Source organism: Branchiostoma belcheri, unplaced genomic scaffold (assembly GCF_001625305.1).
Source record: "Branchiostoma belcheri isolate BF01 breed outbred unplaced genomic scaffold, Haploidv18h27 scaffold60, whole genome shotgun sequence".
NCBI classification, from domain to species: Eukaryota; Metazoa; Chordata; class Leptocardii; order Amphioxiformes; family Branchiostomatidae; genus Branchiostoma; species Branchiostoma belcheri.
Genome location: NW_017804243.1, coordinates 1,416,756 through 1,439,357, shown reverse-complemented (window position 1 = coordinate 1,439,357; position 22,602 = coordinate 1,416,756). Strand labels below are relative to the sequence as shown.

General features: G+C 39.6%; 1 protein-coding gene across 1 annotated transcript in view; it reads right to left on the bottom strand.

The window, feature by feature from the left end:
* Nucleotides 1-15,919: 15,919 nt before the first annotated feature.
* LOC109482763 (E3 ubiquitin-protein ligase rnf213-alpha-like) overlaps nucleotides 15,920-22,602 on the bottom strand; it is a 10,561-nt gene continuing 3,878 nt past the window's right edge. Inside the window, exons 6-15 of the mRNA XM_019785600.1 lie at nucleotides 22,381-22,522; nucleotides 21,646-21,729; nucleotides 20,857-21,049; nucleotides 20,165-20,372; nucleotides 19,864-19,938; nucleotides 19,091-19,288; nucleotides 18,438-18,527; nucleotides 17,855-18,018; nucleotides 17,073-17,445; nucleotides 15,920-16,259 (exon numbers count right to left, since the gene is read on the bottom strand). Coding sequence (XP_019641159.1) covers nucleotides 17,259-17,445; nucleotides 17,855-18,018; nucleotides 18,438-18,527; nucleotides 19,091-19,288; nucleotides 19,864-19,938; nucleotides 20,165-20,372; nucleotides 20,857-21,049; nucleotides 21,646-21,729; nucleotides 22,381-22,522 — 1,341 coding nt within the window. The 3' untranslated portion in view covers nucleotides 15,920-16,259; nucleotides 17,073-17,258. The remainder of the gene's footprint in view (nucleotides 16,260-17,072; nucleotides 17,446-17,854; nucleotides 18,019-18,437; nucleotides 18,528-19,090; nucleotides 19,289-19,863; nucleotides 19,939-20,164; nucleotides 20,373-20,856; nucleotides 21,050-21,645; nucleotides 21,730-22,380; nucleotides 22,523-22,602) is intronic.

Genomic DNA, 22,602 nt, shown 5'->3' with positions numbered 1-22,602 from the left:
CTTGAGACGTGGTTTGTTGTTGTCCTCCGTGTTTAAACTTTTCATCTAGTACTATGCGTTTCAGTGTAAACCACAAGTGTTCCAAAGCCAAGAGCAGGCCGAAGGACACGATAGTGCAGTTATCTAAGGGGTGACATGGATGAATGGTGAGATATAAATTTGGATGGACGGGAGACGGTGGTAAGTTCGATTGGGGAGGGGGGCGGTAACAGAGTTGTTATTTTATTATATAGATAACGTTATATATGCATCAAAAGTCCATATCCAGGTCAATGATTTACGTCATATAGTACCCAGGGAGGTTAATTTGTAGAAAAAACACCAAGAATCCATCATAAATAAAAGAAGCGGTGTTTTGGTCTGGAACAGGTCAGGACTTCTCCATTTCCCATTTAACTTAGTACCCTAGGCCTTTACTGCAGTGCATGCAGTTGTTGAGTGGTGATGTTTGAATTCCAAAGTTTACAGACTCTTGAGCCTGACTGGTAAAATCTGAGATTGGAAATTACATTGAGGATACCTTGAGGATGTATTGGTGGCTGGAGGCATCGCCTGTTGTGCCACCCTCTTGTGAGGGCCTGCATGCCCTTTTTCGTTAACCGTTATGGGCTATTTTAATTTACCGTTAATCGTTGCCGGCCCACTTTAATTCAACGTTAAGCGTTATCAGTATATTCATCGTGAAGCGTTATTGGTCGTTTTAATTCAACGTAAAACGTTATTTGTCATGCTAAATTCAGCGTTAAGCGTTAATGAATAATTGTTCGTTACGCCTAATTTTGCCTTTCAATGTGCAGGAAAATGCGTCATTTAGGGTTAAAAATTTCCCGGGGGAGAATGCCCCCGGACCCCCCTACATTGCTCGCGCCTTTGGCGCTCGACTCGCGCTTCTGCGCTCGGTGCCTTCGGCTCTAGCCAGCACCAGTTTTCCGTCAATTACCTGAAGTTTGCGGAGAGTTACAGATTTTTTTTTACCGAGTCCGTCAACCTTGACAGAAAAAAATTAACAAAAATCTTGAGTAAAAATATGAAAACATCAGAAGGACCGACAAACACCCTCAACACCATGATTTGCCTCTCAAATTGCGGGAAATTGCGTTTTTGAAGGCTTAAAAATCCTAAATTTCCCGGGGGAGCATCCCCCCGACCCCCTTAGATTGCGAGCGCCGCCGGCGCCCCCTCTCAAAATCCATCGGTAAAACTGGGCGAATTCGAGAACGGGAAAAAGTCAAGCTGGGTAGAGGCCTGGCCACGTCGACCCGGACTCCCCTTTATTCGTGGACGCACTCGGGGACCAGGGCAGGTGGGAAACACAGGGAACACATACCTTTAATGCGTGATTCATGTAAGGTGTACGTAATTTTGTCAGTGATCACCTTTTCTCACAAAGCGAGATACCAAATCCAGTGCAGCTCGAAAAAAAAAGCCTGTCAATTTACCGTTAAGCGTTGCCGACCGTCCTGAATTTACCGTTAAGCGTTATCGGCCCTGCTGAATTTACCGTTAACCGTTGCCAGGACCCCCCATGCAGACCCTCTCTTGTCATTCCAGGTACTTCCTCTCCTCCCAACACATGTTCAACCTTGACCTGAAGGCATTAACAGACTCTGCCTCTACAACAATATCTGACAAGGAGTTCCACTTGTTGACTGTCCTAACACTGAAGGAATTTCGCCTAACTGTGGACTTGGCCAATGGCACAGCCAGCTTGTAAGAGGGCCTGCAAGCCCTTTTTCGTAAGGCGTAATCAGGCCTTTTTAGCCTTCGTAATCCGTAGGCGGCCGTCCAAAATCATCGTAATTCGTAATCGGTACATTAGCCGTAACGCGTAATTGGTCGTTTTTATTCTCCGTAAAGCGTAATTAGTTACTTTTATGCGACGTAAATCGTAATCCATGAGATCATAAGAGCGTAGGCTGATTTCAAAATGGTCCAATCCACAACCAAAATTTAGGTCTCAAAATGCTGGAAATAGCATTTCTGAGAGGTTAAAAATTCAAAATTTCCAGGGGGGGGCATGCCCCGGACCCCCTAGCAGGCTCGCGCCTGCGGCGCTCTCTGACGGACGCCTTCGGCGCCCGAAATCTTCGCCCCCCCCCCAATCAAGATTTAAAACCTCGGTGGTTGTGTAGTGATATTGCCCCCGTTCTGGCAAGTGACGTGAGTGAGTTGGGCCATGCACGACTAGGACGCCAGTATCCACAGCATAATTTTATAATATTTATAAATGTTTCTTCCTCTATCGCCATGGCTCAGTGGTTATGAAAAGGTTCATCGTCACCTATCGCACCCGATTTCGGGTGATTTTGGCACCCGCCAGAACTTGTCTTCACTCCAAAAAAACTCCTGAATCTACCGCCTATGCGCTTATCAACACAAAGTCAATAGTTTTGACGTAGAACTACTAGTTGCGGTGTTTAAGACGGTCAGGAATCCTCATGATTTAACGTAATTCGTAATCAGCTCTGAGAATTTAACGTAATTCGTAATCGGCGGCGAAAATTTGGCGTAATTCGTAATCAATACCCCCCCTTGCAGGCCCTCTTGTAACAGTGGCCTCTAGTTACTTGCTGGTTTCCAAGGTGGAAGAAAAGCTCAGGGTCTACTCTCTCCTTCCCTGTGAGAAACTTGTAAACCTGTATCATATCTCCCCTGTCTCTTCTAAACTTGAGTGATGGAAGTGTCAGCTTCTTCAGCCTCTAGATTTAATATTTGTTGTGTGAAACTAAGTCAAATTGATGACAGAGCCAACAGTACTTGAAAAAGGTAATTTGTAAGACTTATTGCTGCTCACATAAAATGATTCAGAGTCTCATGCATGTTGTTCCAGGTAACGTTACACACATAAAGGAGTTTCAAACCAGCCAGGGGAAATGTTTTAGAGGTACTGAAGTTACTGCAGCCAGATAAGAACAACTGGTGGTGTTGTTGTGGTCCTGGGTTTGAATCCCAAACAGGTCTGTATTATTTAACATGTACATGAAGAGGTAAGTTATTGTCGAAATCTGGGAGTTTCATGTGCAATTGTATGCAATTGTTGTTTGGTCAGGACATACTGTATTTACTGTTTGCTGTGCTCTTGTTTTGCCTCACTATTACAAAGTTCCATGGGCTCTTCCTGCAAACAAAGCAGGTTTTAAATGAAAATTGTGACACCTTATGTGATATTTTGGTGAGATGTATTTTCATGCAATTGTTGTTTTGTCATGATATTCTACATGTATGTTATGTTCTGACTTTTTGCTGTGCTCAGCAGTAGGTTTTGCCTCACTTAAACAGAGTTCCATGGGCTCTTCCTGCAACCAAAGCAGGTTTTAAATGAAAATTGTGACACCTTATGTGATATTTTGGTGAGATGTATTTTCATGCAATTGTTGTTTTGTCATGATATTCTACATGTATGTTCTGACTTTTTGCTGTGCTCAGTAGTAGGTTTTGCCTCACTTAAACAGAGTTCCATGGGCTCTTCCTGCAACCAAAGCAGGTTTTAAATGAAAATTGTGATACCTTATGTGATATTTTGTGTGACATGTCCTTTTATGCAATTGTTGTTTGGTCATGATATTCTACATGTATGTTCTGACTTTTTGCTGTGCTCAGTAGTAGGTTTTGCCTCACTATTAAACAAAGTTCCATGTGCTCTTCCTGCAACCAAAGCAGGTTTTAAATTCAATTGAAAATATACATCTTTCTCAACATATTCCAGAATTTGATGCCATCGATATGAACTTTCAAAAATTTTTACTTAGAGTTAATACAAAAGCATCAAATGATGGTGTTCGTGGAGAACTAGGAACCTTTCCAATAATAATAGATACTGAAATACAATTAATAAAATACTGGCATCGTCTTGTAAACTTGCCCGAAGACACCTTACTTCGTGAAGCATACGATGTTTTATATTCTGGCAAACACGATTGGCTTAACCACGTAAACGACATTCTGAATTACAATGGTCTTGGACAATTCTGGACGAACCCCGGGTCATATCAAGTGGATACGATAACCAATCAATTACGATCCCGCCTTCAAGATATATATATACAAAAATGGTATAATTCTATTAGTAACAACGCAAAACTTTCTGTTTATACCGCATTAAAGGAAAACTATGGACAAAAACAATACCTCTCAAGTATACACAATCTAGATATCCGAAAAGCGATCACAAAACTAAGAATTAGTTGTCATAAATTAAACATAGAAATAGGTCGATACAAGAAAATACCAAATGACCAAAGGTTCTGTCCATTTTGTCCAAACTTGATCGAAAATGAGCACCATTTTATAATGGATTGTACACTATACAATGATAAGCGCCGATTGCTGTTCACCTTTCTTTCCGCTTGTTCAATTGATTTCAATATATTAGATCCTATAGATAAATGCAACTACATTCTAAGGGGAGATAACCAATACAGTGTTCAAATAGGAAAATACATTAAAGAATGTTTTGATCTTAGAGAACACATGTTAGAGAATAGTTAACCTTTATTGTGACATCATACATATACTCTGTACGTAAGATGACGTTATCCACACATGTATTTAGCTTTGTTAGATCTTTAGTTAAGTTGTAGAAGACCATACAAAAGTCTCTGTACTTTTTTGTTGTGTCAATAAAGAATCTAATGAAAATTGTGATGCCTTATTTGATATCTTGTGTGAGATGTATTTTCATGCAATTGTTGTTTGGTCACAGATATGCTAATAATAATTTGCTCTGACTCTTTGCAGTGCTCTTCTTTTGCCAAAGCTCCATAATGCTCTTCCCCCAACCAAAGCAGGTTTTTGGACTTAAACAAATGTTGTTAATGTAATGATGACATGCATGTGAATATTGTTGGTGTATGCTTGGTGAATGTAAATTTGGCATGAGATTTTTCTGACTGACGTGTGTGTATTTCTTTTACACCCTAGGTTATGGGAAGCTGTACCTGACCATGTTCCTGTGTGCTGTGGGACCTGTCTGTGTTCCTGTCCAATTATTCCTGGAGGATCTGTCAGCTATCCTGTGTTCCTGTCCAGTATTCCAGGAGGATTTGCCTGTGTGTTTCCTGAGGGACCTGTCACCTACATTGTATCTACGAGACAAGAGAGCATCAGACCTCGACCGTGAGTTGGTTTTTATTTTTTCAACTCTTTAAAAAGTGGGGTCTGCATGCCGCAATGCGTAAGCACTCGTCTTTTAAAAATTTGCGTCGTGCGAAGTTGGGTCATTCTGATTTTAATGTTATCGGATCCTGTGCATTATAGGTAAAATGTCGAGTCTGCACGAATGAAGCATAATTATGCTAGATCGTTCCTTTGCAGAATTTTGCGCCCTGCTATTTGCATTTTGCATAATTCGAAGTAGACTGTTAAGCATCCAGTCTTCACGAGTATAGAATAAATTGTGGCCGCTGCTTTCCGGATTTTAGTAATCGGGACCTCCCATGCAGACCCTCTAAAATGATAATGATAAAGGTTGGGAAAGGGCATCTCTGCGATCCTCTGAATTTTTAGTTTCAAGCACATGATTACTAAAACTGGCCCTCCCTTCTATTCATTGTCGTTTTTGACTGAAAGAGTTCACATTTCTCATACTAATGTCTAGTTTAAGGTTGTGACTAATATTTGTTTGTACTGAGTCTAGTATTTTTTATGGTGGAGAACACAGTACATTTTCCTATTGAGGAGAGCACTTGTCATATTGTCTCTTGTTTCATTCTGTATAGAAATGGGGCATGTTTTCAAATGCATTTGTGATCAAATTGTTTTCCCTGGTAAAATTCCTCTTCATCATGATCCACTTACATTTCTAAAAGCCACTTCTGAAATGAAAATTGTCCTTAATGTGAAGAAAATACAATCTACATGGTGAAACAGTCATTAAAGCAACAAAATGTGTAGGAATGAACAATACCAATATTGTGTAAAATGGAAATTTAGATGGTTGAAATTAGAAAATTTCATGATTATTATGAATTTTAGTTTAGAACATAGACAATATAAAATGCAAAGCCACAAACTAAGTTACCATGGACTGAGATGGTTATATAATATTCCAGATTATGCAGGAATTCAAAATAAAGACAGAGACAAAGCTTTAGGTCGAACTTGTTATGATTCACCATTTTTTGAATAAAATTGTCCTTTATAGCCCATTCTCATTGAAATGTACAGAAATACAGGTAATTCAGGTTACAACATTGCACTTTGGCTTTTTTCTGGAAAAAGATCTTACAATTTTCAACTTCACGTACATTAAATTTTGGGATTGGAAATTTGCTGATGAAACATACCAGATTCATGCATAAAATTTAATTTTCTGAATGATTGTAATGTCCACTGGCCCATAATGCTCCTTTAACTAAAGTTCTAAATCGGTGAAAGACAGTGTCTAATTCCAATACTTTGCAATATTGTCCATATGCACTGAATTTGCAAAAAAGCATACAAATCTAAAGTTTGACCCTAATGTAAGTAAAATTATATTAGTACATTTTGTCTTCCACTGTCAAATATGCCTAAAGTGTAGTTTAAACAATGTAAAACTTGTAGTTTAAACAATGTATAAAACTGATTTGTAACATAACACATTAGGCCACACCAATTTAATTTGTTGTTTCATGGATTTGCAGTGTCCATTTTTACAGATTTTAGGTTCTGAATCAACTGCAAAATGCTCAATGAAAGACAAAATTATTTTGGATCCAACAGTTGAAGAAAGTCCTTTTAACAAATTGCAACAAATGTAATAAATCATCTTAAGTACAATTTTTGTGTTTTATGATGAGTGGATTTCAGAGAAAATACTTTGGTCACATAATGATTGTTGGAAAGATGTCCTATTTCTTTGCAGAAAATGAAAAAGGCAATGTTGTGCTTTCTTTTTGTAGTGTGAAATGTACTACTGTAAGCTGTGTGTGATTTGAAGGGGAGGAATTGTGTTAAGGAGTCAGGGAAACAAAAAAATCTATTCTTTTCATGAGGATTATAATTCATACATAGTTTGTAGATGGCAGAACTAAACAGTAGAAAGAGTTACAATGGGACACAAGAGATTTGATTAAATCTGTCATTACAGTTTATTTATTATTATTATTTATTTATTTATTTATTACAGTGCGTGGTATGTCTGATATGTGATTTCTACACTTCGTTAGTTAGGCCATCTTAGTTTAGAGCACTGCCGGCCGTTTGAAGTTGGAACTTAAGTGCCTAGCGTTCACAAATTGGCCGTCGCCATACCTTCACAATGACGTAATCGCGAAGTTCTTAAAAACCAGGTCAACGTTGCACGTTCGATGCAATTCGATCTCGGTACTTCTTGTATTTCTCTGTCTTGTTGTTTTTACTGTATCTCCGTCTCCATCATGTTGACCTGTAGTGTAGTGTGCAATAACAAGAGTTGGAATAGCAATGACAAGCCCATAAGATTTCACTGCTTACCATTGTCAGATGAGAAGCGCCAAGAATGGATAGTAGAGCGTTGATCTGGTTCTTACGAACTTCGCGATTACGTCATTGTGAAGGTATGGCGGCGGCCAATTTGTGAACGCTAGGCGCTAGCTCCAACTTCAAATGACCGATGAGTGCTCTAAACGTAGATGGACTAACGAACTAAGTGTAGAAATCACTTTCCAGACATACCATTTCAGACATGACAGATTTATCAAACCTCATGTGTCCCTTTAAACAGACAGTTGTAGTGAGATCTCGACATATGACGTAATCTACTACAAAAGGTTTCTAGTGGAAATATAGCCAGCAAAAAAGGACAGTGAGTCAATTTTTTAACTTAATTATTGCAATAACATGTAGCATAGATAGTTTAAAAAGTACTGTTTCAGTGTGACACATGCAGTATTTGTAAAAGAGGTCTTCAAACAAACTACAGTGTAAATGTAGGGAAATAACCTTTGAGTGAATAATCTGAGGAAACAATGGTAGGTCTGTTTTGCTGATTCCTTTTCAGTCATGTAGACCCCAGACTTTGTTATTACTGCTGATGGAGTTGTAGTATATAGCAGAGGGGATTCATTCCTCAAGCTAACCGACATCTTGGACATCTTGCACACACAGTCGTCCCTCAGTAAGACACCTGGAGCCGCATAGTTCCCGTTTAGAACTTTTATTCAGCCTGTCACACGACCGGTTTTGGGAACTATACGGCTCCAGGTGTCTAACTGAGGGACGACTGCGTGTGCAAGATGTCGGTAGCTTGAGGAATGAATCCCCTCGGCTATATACTACTGATGGACTTGTAGCAATACTAATCTCCGGTTGGAAAATTCAGCACTCGTCTCATGTTGATCTGGTAGAGTTTGACAGTGATGTTTTGCGCTGGCAGACTTTATTTGGTGAGCTTGAGACTAGGCCTGGGTTTTGGAGCGGGAGGTTTGAATTGTTGCAAGTTTGTGTAGTGATAACAGAGTTTGATGGAGTAGTTTCTTATAATCTCTGCATGACAAAACACATTTCCTCTCATACTTCATGTAACAGTTGTAATTTTCCATGTCTTTTTCTACTTTTTCTCTGCAAAAAAAAACTAATTGGGACTCTGTCACCTGGTTAATTAATTGGATTAAAGTTTTCCCGCCAAAAAACTTAGTATATAGAGAGCTCTAGCCTTGAACTTGTGCCCCCCTCCCCACAACTTGCATGTATGTTAGTTACACTGTTCCAACACTTTCGATATGTAACTTCTCCGAACATGTAGTCACCACACTCTGCTACCCAAACACTTACTTCGTCAAGTGCAATTTTTCCGCCACAAGACTTTGGAATAATCTCTCGCTCTCCTGGCCGCTCAATGCACTAACTGTACTCCCCGAGGGATGTCTTTCCGGAGACATTGATGCTTCGACACATCAGTATACCAGTGCAATTGACCGACCAGGAGAGCAAAAGATAATATTCCAAAGTCGTGTGGCGGAAAAACTGCACTTGACGAAGTAAGTGTTTGGGTAGCTGAGTGTGGTGACTACATGTTCGGAGAAGTTACATATCGAAAGTGTTGGAACAGTGTAACTAACATACATGCGAGTTGTGGAAGAAGCTAAGTGTGGGGAGGGGGGCACAAGTTCAAGGTTAGAGCTCTCTATATACTAAGTTTTTTGGCGGGAAAACTTTAATCCAATTAATTAACCAGGTGAGAGTCCCAATTAGTTTTTTTTGGGGGGGGGTAATCTGTGTGGTTGACTGGGAAGGTCCAAAGCAGTGGAAGAGGAGCACGTAGAAGGATGATGTAACGTGCAAGTTTAAGAATAAAAGGCTAAGAAAATATAAAGAGTCTGTAAATGTAGAACAAAGTGCTCATAAAAGTTTAGTGGAAAGGTCCAAGGCATTGGAAGAGGAGTCTGAAAATGGGTGACATACCATGCAAAATTGAATTGAAAGCAGTCCAAGTTGAAACCACTTAGCAGAGTTACAGGATAAAAGGCAAGGAGTGGAAAGGTTCAAAGCATTGGAAGAGGAGCATGCAAAAGGGTGATGTACTGCGCAAGTTTAAGGATGAAAGGCTATTAAAAGCACAAGGAAAAGACTGTGAAAGCAGTGCCAGAGAGAGTACTAAGTGTCTGAGCTCAGAACAGAAGATTAAACAAGGTTTGAAGAATGCAGTGTATGTTAAAAGGATAGAAATGTAGGCAGGTGTGTGTACTCGGGAGTGTTGGAAATGGTTGTGTTGCTACACAAATAAACTATACTCACAATCCCAGGGCTGTTTAAGTGTCTTCTCTCACTGCTTTGCTGGCCAAAGTCTGGTCCTTCCTGCCATTTTGGGTGGGGGCAGTCTCGCTGCCAGTGGCCCCGCTTGTTGCAATTAAAACACACGTTGGTTCTCTGGGCGTCTTCGTTCCGCTTGCTGGCTGAGTGAGGCCTGGGGTGGTTCCATCCCCTCTGACGGTGCCTGGGTCCCCACGCTTGGGAGGGGGAATCCACCATCAGTCCTGTGGAGAGAGAAAAACAAAAAGTCAGTATGGCAAAGAAATTATTCATAATTAACTCATATTTAACTGTGAACTTTCTTCCGTTCAAAGAAAGCAGAAGGGAACTATTTTGCTACATGAAAATAGAATACAATGCATGTCACTCAGCATGCAAATTTTTGTAACCGTTACGATATAGCTAAAATACAAACCACAAGAGCATTCAAATGAAATTTCTTCTCCACATTAAAACCCTGACTTCACATCATATCATCAACCATTACAATGAAATGACCGAAACACTGAAACAAACAGGAGCGAGTAAAAACGGGGAAAACCCTGACTCCCGGGACGCCAAGAATCAAAAACGCACCAAACCTGGGCAGCCAGCTTATATCATCCCGAGCCATACTTTATGGTACGTCCCGGGCTTCCCTGGCTTCCATAGAACGATTTGATCGCGTTTTGCCCTAACCGCATGCGCTGCTTTCAAAAATTTGAATACAGAATTTGGACGTTGGAATCGATGTTGCATTTTTTAGTTTAAGGACACCAAACTTGGGCTTATTTTGCATTGAAAGGCGCATTTTCTTGGGTGGGTATGACATAAATAAAATACAACACGGTGTATTCCGCATCACCGTCGGGCGATCCGACTCGCGATACGGAATACCCTGTGTTGTATTCTATATTTATGATCGATCCTTTACGATCACAGTGCACTACTCCAAAAGGTCCGGACCCATTGGACTGTAATGGATCAGTAACTAAGCAGCGCTTGAACCCCACTGTTGCAACACTTTGTAATCAGGATAAGAAAGACAGTACAATGTTTTACTTCATTCCAACACAATGGGGGCAAACAGATCTTAATTTTCAACGACCGATGTCATCTTCATCAGGATAGTCAATGAACAATCACTTCCGAACGTTACAGACACGTGACCTTATCCATATGAGACAGATACGTGACATCAGCAATTGATAAAACGTGAGGGAATTTACTCTCGTGAGTTGACATTCGGAAGTGATTAGTCATTAATTATCCCGATAAAAATTTGTCATTGAAAATTTGATCTCTCTGTCCTTGTGTTAGAATAAAGTTCAACATTGTACTGTGATTACTACATGTACCAACACAGATGAACCTTCATGATAATTTGAGGATCATAAAGAATTGAACTTGATGAGACAAATCCTATCCTACAAAAACTATGTACAAAAATTACTGTACAAACAGGTCCAGAATAAACTAAGCAAAGCTGAAGCCACAATTTCATTTACTTTCACTCACAGATGCAACACTACACCTACACCACAATTTGTCTGAAGAAAAACCTATTTCCACTTTCAGATGGCTTAGTAAAAAAAATACAAAATTTATATTGTGAAATACTTACTTTTGGAGAGTCTTCATTTCTCTTGGTTTTTCAAGTCATCTGGTTGCTGAGCCGTCGTCACAGTTTCTCCCAGTCAGGACAGCTGACCCTCAGGACACACCTGACAATATAAAGGATGTGATAAGGGTGTGATGAAAAAACATCCCCAGGCAACACTGAGTCACCATAAGAAATTACAACATGATCACACAATTCAACTCTAACATTGCTTGAATACTTGTAGAAAGAGGCTGTAGAAGATTGCCTTTAAATTACAGTGTCACATGTAGAATGTTTCCCTCAGTTCTTAATACAATTGAGAGGTAAGGAAAAACTCATGTAAGTTGTAAAGCATTGTCTCACCTGTACAAAATCTTCTCTGTGTCTTCAGTCAACTGGTTTGCTGACAGAGCCCTCACCTCATGGTCTGGTTTGGACAGAAGTCACCCATCATCATAGCATTCTCCCAGTCAGGACAGGAACATCAGGACACACCTAACTATGTGAAAGGATATTTAGTGTGATTACTACAAACTATTTCCAGACAACACTGAACTCACACACTCACTACATGTAGTGCTAAAAGTGCACTATTAAATTATTACTTACACAATGTCATCTTGTCTTAAATACATGTAACAGAGTAAATGGTAAGCAAAATGCACAATTCAGATTTGTCTCACCTGATATCCATCTCAAGTATTCAAATCTCCTGGTCTGGTCTGGTCCAATCTTCTCTTGTCAGGTTCAGACAGGGGTCTTCACTAACTGCATCAGTCAGCGGCCACCTAACTATACAATGCAAGTTACACACTTGTCTCAAAATTAAGTACAAAATAAGGCGTAAAATGAAGAATTCAGATTTATCTCACCTGATATTCATCTAGAGTCTTTGAGTCTGCAGATTTCCTCTGGTTCAATCTTCTCTTGTCAGGTTCAGACAGAAGTCCTCACTACTGCATCAGTCAGCAGCCACGTCACTGTACAACATTACATGTTACACACTTGTCTCAAATATTAATAAAGTAAATGCTAGGTAAAATGCAGAATTCAGATTTGTCACCTGATAGTCATCTCCACATCTGGTCTAGTCTGGTTCTATCTTCTTTTGTCAGTTTTAGACAGAAGTCACCACTACTTCACCAGTCAGCAGCCACCTAACTATTCAAACATTAGATGTTACACAGCGTCTCAAGTAACACCAAGTAGATGGTAGGTAAAATGCGGAACTGGGATTTTTCTCACCTGATATTCCTTAAATCTGGTCTTGTCCAAAATCCTTGTCAGGTTCAGACATGAGTCCTCACTACTGCATCAGTCAGCAGCCACCTAACTATACAGACACTAGATGTTACACACTTGTCTCAAATAACACCAAATAACACCAAATAGCTGTGTAAATTAAAATAAAAGGCATAATTTTTCTCACCTGTTGCATCTGTCATCACAAGTCACTGACCCTCAGAACACAGACTGGCCTCTATGAAAATAATTACAAAGTGTTTAAATCAAACCTGTTATACAGGATGAAAGCTGTACCTATATGAAAGTGTAAACAAGGATAGCAACAAACTCCTTCAACTGAAATTACATGTAGAACATATAAACTCGGCACAAAATGTTAGAAAACAGCAATACGCCATGTTGGATTACATTGAATGTATGCTGAAATACCAACACCTGGTCACCGAAATTCATATGATAATTATTATGATTATTATGACGTCATTGAAAAGGCTCTGTTGCGACATCCAAACCTAGTCAACTGTAGTGTTTGGTCATTACAAGTACTGAATTAGTCTAAAATGGAAATTCTTCTATTCGTGATACATACACTGTGATACAGGGAAATAGAAGTTAGGTGGCCTTAGGTGGAATTTTTAAACTTTTTTTTAATCACGGTGCCTTGAAGCTTTAGAAGCAACAAAGATAATTTAATTACGCACACGTGCACATTCCAACAGATGTTTCGAACGAACCACGTGTAGATAGGGAAAAGTTTTTCTACACGTAACATACTAGTAACCTCAAAACATTGAACAATTGACAAAAACACACACACACATACATTCAATACTCATAAATGTCGCACATGGCAACTTCTAAAAAAACGCTGCAAAATGATGACCTTTTCAAAGCCTGTTTTACGTTAGGAACGGTCGCTTGGAACGTACAAAACGAAACCATTTCATACGAAATTTAACTTGACATGTTCTTTCTAGTTGTAAGGAAATTGTCAAATTGTCAGCAAACAAATTTGTCGGTTTACCTTCAAAAATAAGTGAAGTCGACCCCATACCACGCCACTCCAACTGTCTCGCCATTTTGTTGTCTTGTCCAAAATTCACCCGGTCAGGAAATTCGCATTTTCTCTTCAAAACATCACTAGAACGGCACAAATCCACAGCGAAAACTTCCCCAACGCTCTGCTACACACTTCATAAAAAATTCCACGGACAAAAACTCGAGAAAGTTCCTGAAAGGTTGACAAAAATAGTAGCCTAGAATATTCCTGTCGTGCGAGAGCGCCATTTTGAAGAGACCACGCCACACGTGTTTTTACACAGGTGTGGAAAACAGCCGTGTCTAATTAATGTGAAACCGGTAATCTTTTTACGAATCTTGGATGAGAATGCAGCTGTAGGGTGACTTCAGTATTCCTGTTATTGACAAATATACTTCTTCACGAATAACCTTTATGCGACCAGACACGATAAAATAGAACACTTTGTCCCGGCTTTTCTCACTAACTACCATAAATTCATTTTACCGGAATTTTCGCGGGGACTGCATTTCGCAGTAGAATGAACACATTCCACACACAGGCAAACATGCCTGTCCTTGGTGCTGAACACCATCCACACACAGGAAAACAAATACGAGTACACTTTTCCCTGGTAAAAAATAAAACAGAAAATAAACAAAAGCGCCAATCGTTCCAGTTATCTCCTATGCCAGAAAAGGAACAATTAATGATGAAAAAAATGAAAAACAGACATAAACAAGTTACGAAACCTAAGTGCATGGATCAAAAGCGACCTCTAGCAGTTCAATTCAGTACGACAACATACCGTTGGTTGATCCGCCCCTATTACTGCAGTGATTGTTTATGGCCGCCTAGGGGCGCTTTTGATCCATAGCGATTTCAACAACAGGTGGTTCAAGTTCAAGCTACAAGGGAGGCGGACCGGCATACATCTTGCCAGCATAGGTTTCTATAGAAAAACAGACATAGACAGATTTACCAAGTGTTTGCCTAGACTGGCAATTGATAACAATGAAAATGGATTTGACCGAGAAAATATGTGTCAGGAATATACATTGTGTAGAAGCAGGATTTCTTTCTCCCTGTAGGACAGTAGGAGTAAGATAATGGATTGATTTTTCTTGAAAAAAATATTAATTTAAGACAAGGAATCAGAGATGTCAGAAAGTATTTTGTGTGTGTGTGTGAATGTATTGGGACTGTGGAGAAGATTGTATGATGAAACACCTCTCACCGTCCATGCAACCGAATCACGTTATAAATCCATAATCTAACAATACCGCATTGAATTACATCATAGAATGTACGATTGTATGGCAAAACGTACTCCACTATTACACCATGGTTTATGTTTCATAAAAATGAGACGCAGAGGAAAAAGGGGAGATCGCCAACCAATCTAAATTTATGCGATGCCCCCTCCTGACATCTGCTTGGTTTTCATTCATATGGTAATGTTTTCGACAGCAAAAACTTCACTTCTACAAAGGCTGTGGCCACTTCTGCAATGGATCAGCTGATCGTAAAATCACTTTTTGAAGCATAACTTGAGAATGTAACAAATTTGATGGAAGGCAGTACTAGTGTGTAGTAATAAAATAGGGACCGTAAGGAATATACTCTGTATGCAAGAAGGCAAAGTGATGCAAATAATTGATTTTTCTAAGATTGCAAATTCATCCACTATCATATACTCCCGTTTTGGAGCACTCACTCACTCACTCATTCCCAGATTTCCTTATTTCTTATGGGGGTTTTGCTCCAAGTCTTTCCTGCTCTTGTTCTTGACCTCAATACTCACCCTGACTATATACCAAAATATCATGAATTTATCAGAAAAGAACTATCCTAGTCTTGTATCTGTTCATCTTGAACCAAGTATTTATAGAACGACTTGTACGAGCGGCTGAATTCGGATTTTTTTTTTGGTCAATATTAAAAAAAAAATTCTGACACACATTTTGTCTTTGCAACATGTCTATTGTCAATCACGAACATTACAACTGTTATACAATATCTTTGACCAGATAAAGAGAAACATGTATACACTTTGCGTTAGTATCTTTGTATTCCTTTGGGATTCTGAAGGTCTACATTTATCACACTGGTCAATGCAAACAAACAAAAAAGAAAGAAAGAAGCGAATAAACACTTTTTCCTATAACATTAACGAACTTGTGACATTACTTCAGTGCTCTTATTAGTTAACCATCAAACAAACCAAACCAAACAAACATCTCTTGAATTACAAGCCATCTACAAGCATCATTCATAATAGTAAGAAAAGTAACTTGTAGGTTGCAAATGCACCTATCCCTACACTTTCTGGAATGTCCATTGGATATTTTCCTCATGTTTCAGTAATTGTTCTTGTGGCCACTTCATACTAATGTTCAACATGTAAATGTCACACACATACATTGTACACATCTCCCTCCAAAATCAGGTCAACCACAAGTAAGCATTACCTAGTACATGTACATGTAGTTATACTCTCAAACTGGCCTGATAATTTTATGTAGCACACCTGGCTTTAACATAACCTGCATAACTAACAGTACATGTACTACATGTACTACTATCTTCTCCACAGTCTGTAAGGATGCACATGTATCCTTATTTGAACCAACTAACATTTTTCTCCTTCTAGTTAATACATGTAGTATGCACATGTACTGGCCTTCAAAGCAAACATATTCATTACCTCCATGAAATGTGTCATGGAGGTTATATTTTCAGTTGCGTTTATCTGTCCGTCCGTCTGTCCGTCTGTCCGTCCGTCTGTTGGTCAACAAGATAACTCAAGAACGCCTGGATGGATTGGTTTCATACTTGGTGTGTTGGTAGGGTGTGACGAAAACTGGAAATGATTAGATTTTGGTCCCCCTAGTGGCTTCCCTTGGTACTGCAGCGCAACTTCCGGTTTTTATATCTCGCGATCTGGACATGCTAGGGTCATGAAATTTTCATGGAAGGTAGCTCTCGTGCTTGGGAAGAAGTCATATGAGTTTGGGCCCCCTAGCGGCTTGTTCTGGAACTGCAGGGCACTTTCTGGCGAAATGTTCAAAAGCCAATAAGTCCAGACAGGAACAACATATTTTCATTATTTTTGGTGTGTAGGTAGCTGAGAGAGAGATGTACATAATTAAATGCAAATTATGCAAATGAGGACTTAATTTGCATAATTAATGAGGAAATTCTATAATTACAGTGTTTTGCATTATACTACTTACGTACATGTAATGTATGTAACCTATGGCAGGCGTAACTTCAACAGATACTAATTATGCAAATGATGACCTAATTTGCATAATTAATGCGGAATTCTATGATTTCGTAATGGTGAATGATGAGAATGTCATACTTGGGACATCTGTAAGTTAATCAAAAGTTAACATACATCACGATGCATATATCATGTTAATGCAGAGGTCATTTGCACAATTAAAGAAGAAATTTACACTTACATATCAAGATCATATTTCATGGAGGTATGAGATCTCGGAATTCTAGTTTCTATATATTTCATGTAAATCATCTATATCGTATTATGTTATATATGTGACATCGCTGCGCAACAAATTGTCACTCATAATCTGGGACAGATTAAACAAACAACTACAGTTCTATGGATCCAGCAATAGCTTTAGTGACAATATACTCTAATATGTATGGTTTCTGTGGAGTAAATTTGGTCTCTCAGTGTCTCAGTCTGTTTGCGTCTCTCCTTGATGTCTCTTGGTCCTCGTGTGGCCTGTACGTTGCCACCATCCTCCACGTGTGGTAGGCATGCTTCAGCAGGATGGTCGGTGGGAAGTGTTCGTCCAGCCCTTCCACTTCAGGAGCGTTCTTGTCATCAATGTAAGCACTCAGGGTAGCCATCATGCTGTGTAGAGAGAGAGGTGGGAAAGACGACTCTTTGATGTGTGATGTTGTAAAGTGTGTCTTTACAGAATATGTGTTTATTGACACAACAAAAGTACAGTGACTTTCGTAAGGTCTATACCTAGACATACAGACAGACACGTGGGTACAAAAGAATTGACCTGTGTACAAGACTATGTAAGTCATGTATGTAGTTGGCATTTCTTTCTTTTTTCTTAACACGAGAGGCAATTAAAAGCAAGTGAACCATTCATACAACAAACATCCAGACAAGAAAACAGCCAATGGCAAAGCTCTTTATTCACAACCACTTGTTAAACAAGAGCAGATGTTTTGATGACCATCTATTATCTTCATCAAGGCAATTATGACAGATTCACGAAGCGACAGCAAATGTAAGTCAAGTTTACCTCCACTCCGGAAGCCTGGTTTGTTCTTCTGCGACAGCGATGAGTTCATACAGCTCAGCCAGCAGACTGTCAACATTGACGTGTCTCAAGGCCTCCTTCAGCGTCCTGGCTTCAGACTTGTCCAGTTTCTCCCCATACTGCTGAGGCATGTCCTCAAATGGATCCTGTTGGGAAAAAAGTGGTGGTTCCTTGAATGTATTCCTGTATTTCCATTAACAGGTAGTTTCTATTCTTATAGTGGTAGACATACAATTACATTACATGTATATCCTATTATATCAAATTATCAGCAAGCCTGATCCTAATTAATAAGGGGCTATTAAACATTAATTGTATAAGTCCTTAGTTTTTAGGAAGTAGACATTTTTTAAAGTCTTCTTTTGAATATTGTAGTTTGAACTTTTGGTTACATGTACTTCAACAATAATGCTTCCATAAAAGATTCTGTAAGATGAAACAGACAATCAAGTACATCGTTTGTTTCACTAGTTAAATAGAAGGAAAAACCATCACAACTATCTACCATTCCAGTCTGACAACCTGGATATGAAAGCTCCTGAGTGAGAAACAGCTCCGTGCCTACCTGACCATTTTCCAGGGACATTCTTGCTCGCTGCACGGCCAACAGTTGCCACAGAGACAGGATGTGTTTGAGACGACAGTGCTGGTTGGCCTGGAGAATCAAAGTTGTTCATTAATGTTATCACCAAAATTTACACTAACACAACACCATTGAAGAGGACATTTGGAATACATTAAAGATAGCCAAAATATGCTACATAACGAGTCACTATAGCCACAAATTCATATAAGAGTAGTTAGAAAAAAACTCTGTTACATCTATAAACAAGCAAACAAATTAACACAAGACTATAAAACTGGAAGTTTAGAATACACTGAAGATATTCACAACATGCTACATGAAGAGTTGCTCTTGCCACAACATTGAGCAGATTTTATTTGATTTATTAGACTGTATAGAATGCTGTAGAATCAGGACTGTCCAACTTGCCAGAGGCTGTTATAGAGGGCTATAGCAATGGTAACTGGACAATCAACAATATAAGAACAGTTACAATATAGATGCATTTAACAGAGGTAACAAACAACAACGTAAAATAAGAATGGTTACAATTCAGATGCATCAACAGAGGTAACAAGGAAGTTACTTTTTAATAATACAAAGAAAAACATGGAGGAATTCTGTGACATTGAAGTCATGACAGTTGGACTGACCTTCATGCTGTGTAAGCCTGCAGTCGCAGTCATTTTAAGCACCCGGTGTAAGTACTCCCTGATAGGGGTGTTGGGGTCTCCTCCAGTAGTTGCCAGGAAGATCAAGGCAATGTCCACAGCAGCCAGAGAGGAGCAAACGTTGGTGAGAGTCCCCAGCTCTTGGAGGATGTGCATCTGGACAGCTTTGGATAGAGGCTCCTGAAGAAATGCGAACAAAAAGGCAAACTGAAGCAAAATATCCTGGCTTCCAGGAAGCTGTACATGACATTCCACCAGTATCTGTATTCTATGTGTAGCGGATATAATAGCCTTCAGCTTCGCAGGCACACAGCACAGCAGCAGCTGGCTATACACCAAACCTGTTACACCTACCCTTGGTACATCTAACTGTAAAATGTTGTTTAAAGCTACATGCATATGTATCTAGGGATGATGCCCTGTACCCTACTGTACTTAATGGCAGTGAGTTACATATTCCAGTTATTGGGAAAAACAGTTTTTGAACACCTCAATCCTTTTTGGTAACTCTGGTACTTAAGAATTACAATTTCTTGTTCTTTTTGTAGCTGGTTTTAGATACTTTGTAGTTGATATGTCCACCAGAGTTTATCATAGTCATTTTGTACATCATGCACAGTCTGGACATTGTTCTTCTCCCTTCCATGTAAACCAAGAAGTACCTACATGTACAAAATGTACATGTGCATGTATTCATGGATCACAAGCCTACGCTAAAATTCATATTTGCTTTCCACATCTTTTGTTTAACATACCTGTGGAATCTTGTCTCTCAAGCTCTTATACATCGCAACATTCTTGGTCTCTTGTCTGAAGACAAATGTTTCAAACTGAAAAACAGCAAGAAAGCATTTATATAAATAACAATAGACATGCACATTATTTGTAACAACACAAAATCATGTCAGAATATACTTAGTCTACTTTTGTAAAATACAGCAGCTAGGTTTTGAAACATTAGCAGTCAATGTGGTACCCAGTAGTTAGTGTATTCCTACATCACAACTTTCTGAGATAGTTTTAAATTTGCAAAAGGTAAAAGAAAAAGATCCCCACCTCATCGTTGATGCGAGGTTTTCCCGAGACGAAGCGTTCCACCAGCTGTCTCTCCAGCGCGGGGAGGTCGTAGTCCACCCTGCTGCCCTCCCCCACCGCCAGCGAGTAACAGCAGTGGGACAGCACCAGGGGCAGCAGGTCCTGGTCAGGGTGACAGCACACCACATGGGCCGTGTTCACATCACTCAGCAGGACAGATCTACTGGTGCTGAGGAGAGATGGACAAACACGCATGTAACAGTTACACACATGTAACACGCATGTAACACACATGTAACACACATTACACAGATGTAACACAGCACCAGGGGCAGCAGGTCCTGTTCAGGGTGACAGGTCAGAATATGGACTAGGTCAACATCGCTGCTACTGCTGGCTGTGAATACATTAGGAATACAAGACTTCTACCTCACACCCATTCCGGCATACATGATTGTACATTTTTCCTAAACTACACATCTGAAAGATATTTCAGTCATCAGTGTCTAAATGACTTGTACAAATAAAATAAAATGTAACAAGAATGTCTTCATGACATGGCAGCAACATTCCTCAGTGTATTGGGCCTTGATGTTTCTGACAAAGTAACAGGAGATCCTGTTCTAATTTAATTTAGACTTAAAAAGTGGTCCCTTGGCCTTGCACTGAGCAAACTCATTTAATAAGACAAGCATGCGTGTATACATCCATACTTAGAACTCTGTGCAGCTGCATGGCCCTGTGTCTCCTGTACAAAGCTGTTGTGTGCGCTGGCCAGGAACAGCACCAGTGCTGTGGAGCAGGAGGTCGGCACAACGGTTCTCTTGATGGGGAGGAGATGGTACAGGCTGGTCCTGATGGGGTCAAAGGTCGTTTGGCACAGTTCTCTTGGCACTGCCTGAGATGCTGAGGAAGTGAAAAACAAGTCATAGACATTGATGAAATGGTTAAAAATAATGGTAAAACAAAAGGATAGTTCTTGAACCACGATCTGATTCTTCTTTAATCATCTATTAGTTAGGATAATACAATTTGATGAAGGTTAGACATCGGGGTAAACAATATTCAAAGACCAATCAAACTCTACTACTGGACACATCTCCGTAATTTATCCACTAGTAGAGTTTGATTGGTCTTTGAATATGTTTTTTAGCAAAATATTTTTGTAATCTGATGAAATATACCATTTAGACACACATCATGTAGCACATTCATAACATTGTTCAGACAGGTATATGTACAAAGAAGACTGGTTGTAATTCATGAACTCTAACATATGATCATAAGTCTATAAGTCATATGATGATTGTAGACGATCATGTAAATTGCCTTTCCAAAGAACATGTCTAGCCATGAATGCAATGAGTCGAACCTGTGACCTCTCAGTCTCTTGTCTGCTAGCCTAACCACTGGGCCATTTATACCACTAACATTTCACCAATCGACATCACTTGTACCCAAATGTTCTGCTACATGTAGATGTATGTCAGTCCTGCACTTACTGGTTCTGGCCAGCAGGTGGCGTATCAGGTTCCAGGTGATACGGAAACTTTCCACCAGCTGGCGGAACTCCTCATACACAGCACCTGGAGAGGGGGAACGGGACTGTTAAATGCAAAATGCAGTCTGTAAGTCCTGTAGCCTTTTTGAGGCCGTAGGGGCAGTGGGTTGTTGATCCACTGTGTCTAGGGGATGGTATTGGAAAGTGGAGCCTATCCCTCTCCTTCTACTGCCTTTTATCTGCCCAAATGAAGTCAGGTAGTGCTACCCATTTGATACCTGGATGATGATGGAGTGAGGAAAGTTGTGTCAAGTCCCAAGGACACAACATCTAGTAATATTGCTAGGAATGAAAGGGACCAAACCCACAACCTCTAAATCATGTGTCCCCTAGCCTACTAGTACTAGGCCATTCTACACCAGTGTAGGACACTACATGCACAAAATGTATCAGTCTAAGGACAATGCATTAATCATTTTTCACACTTTCTACAAATGGGAACAACTAAAAGTTGTTTTAACATCTAGACTACATGTAAGTGTTAAAGCCTGTTGCTAAATACACAGAGTTTAATATGCACATAATACCAGGCACCTACCATGCATAATGGGCCAAGTCTGGTGTGTAATACTGCACAGTAAAACTAAAAGTCTTGTGTCTTTTCTTAACAAATTATTATGTTTTACCATGGAGTATGTTATCTGTAATTTTGTTTCAGAGTAGCTGATGACCTCACCTTCAGGCAGTTTGTAGAGGAAGTCGCTGACCTTGATGGACATTGCCTCGGCTACATCAATGTGTCCCTGATACTGGGTGATGAGCAGCTTCTGTAGACGGAGGATGTCTGGCAGGTGTCTCATGGCCTCCAGTACCTCTTTCTACATCCAATGTGGAGAATAGAGAGTTGGTTATACATTTACTATTTTGACTAAATACTTACTTACTTACTTTACTTTAT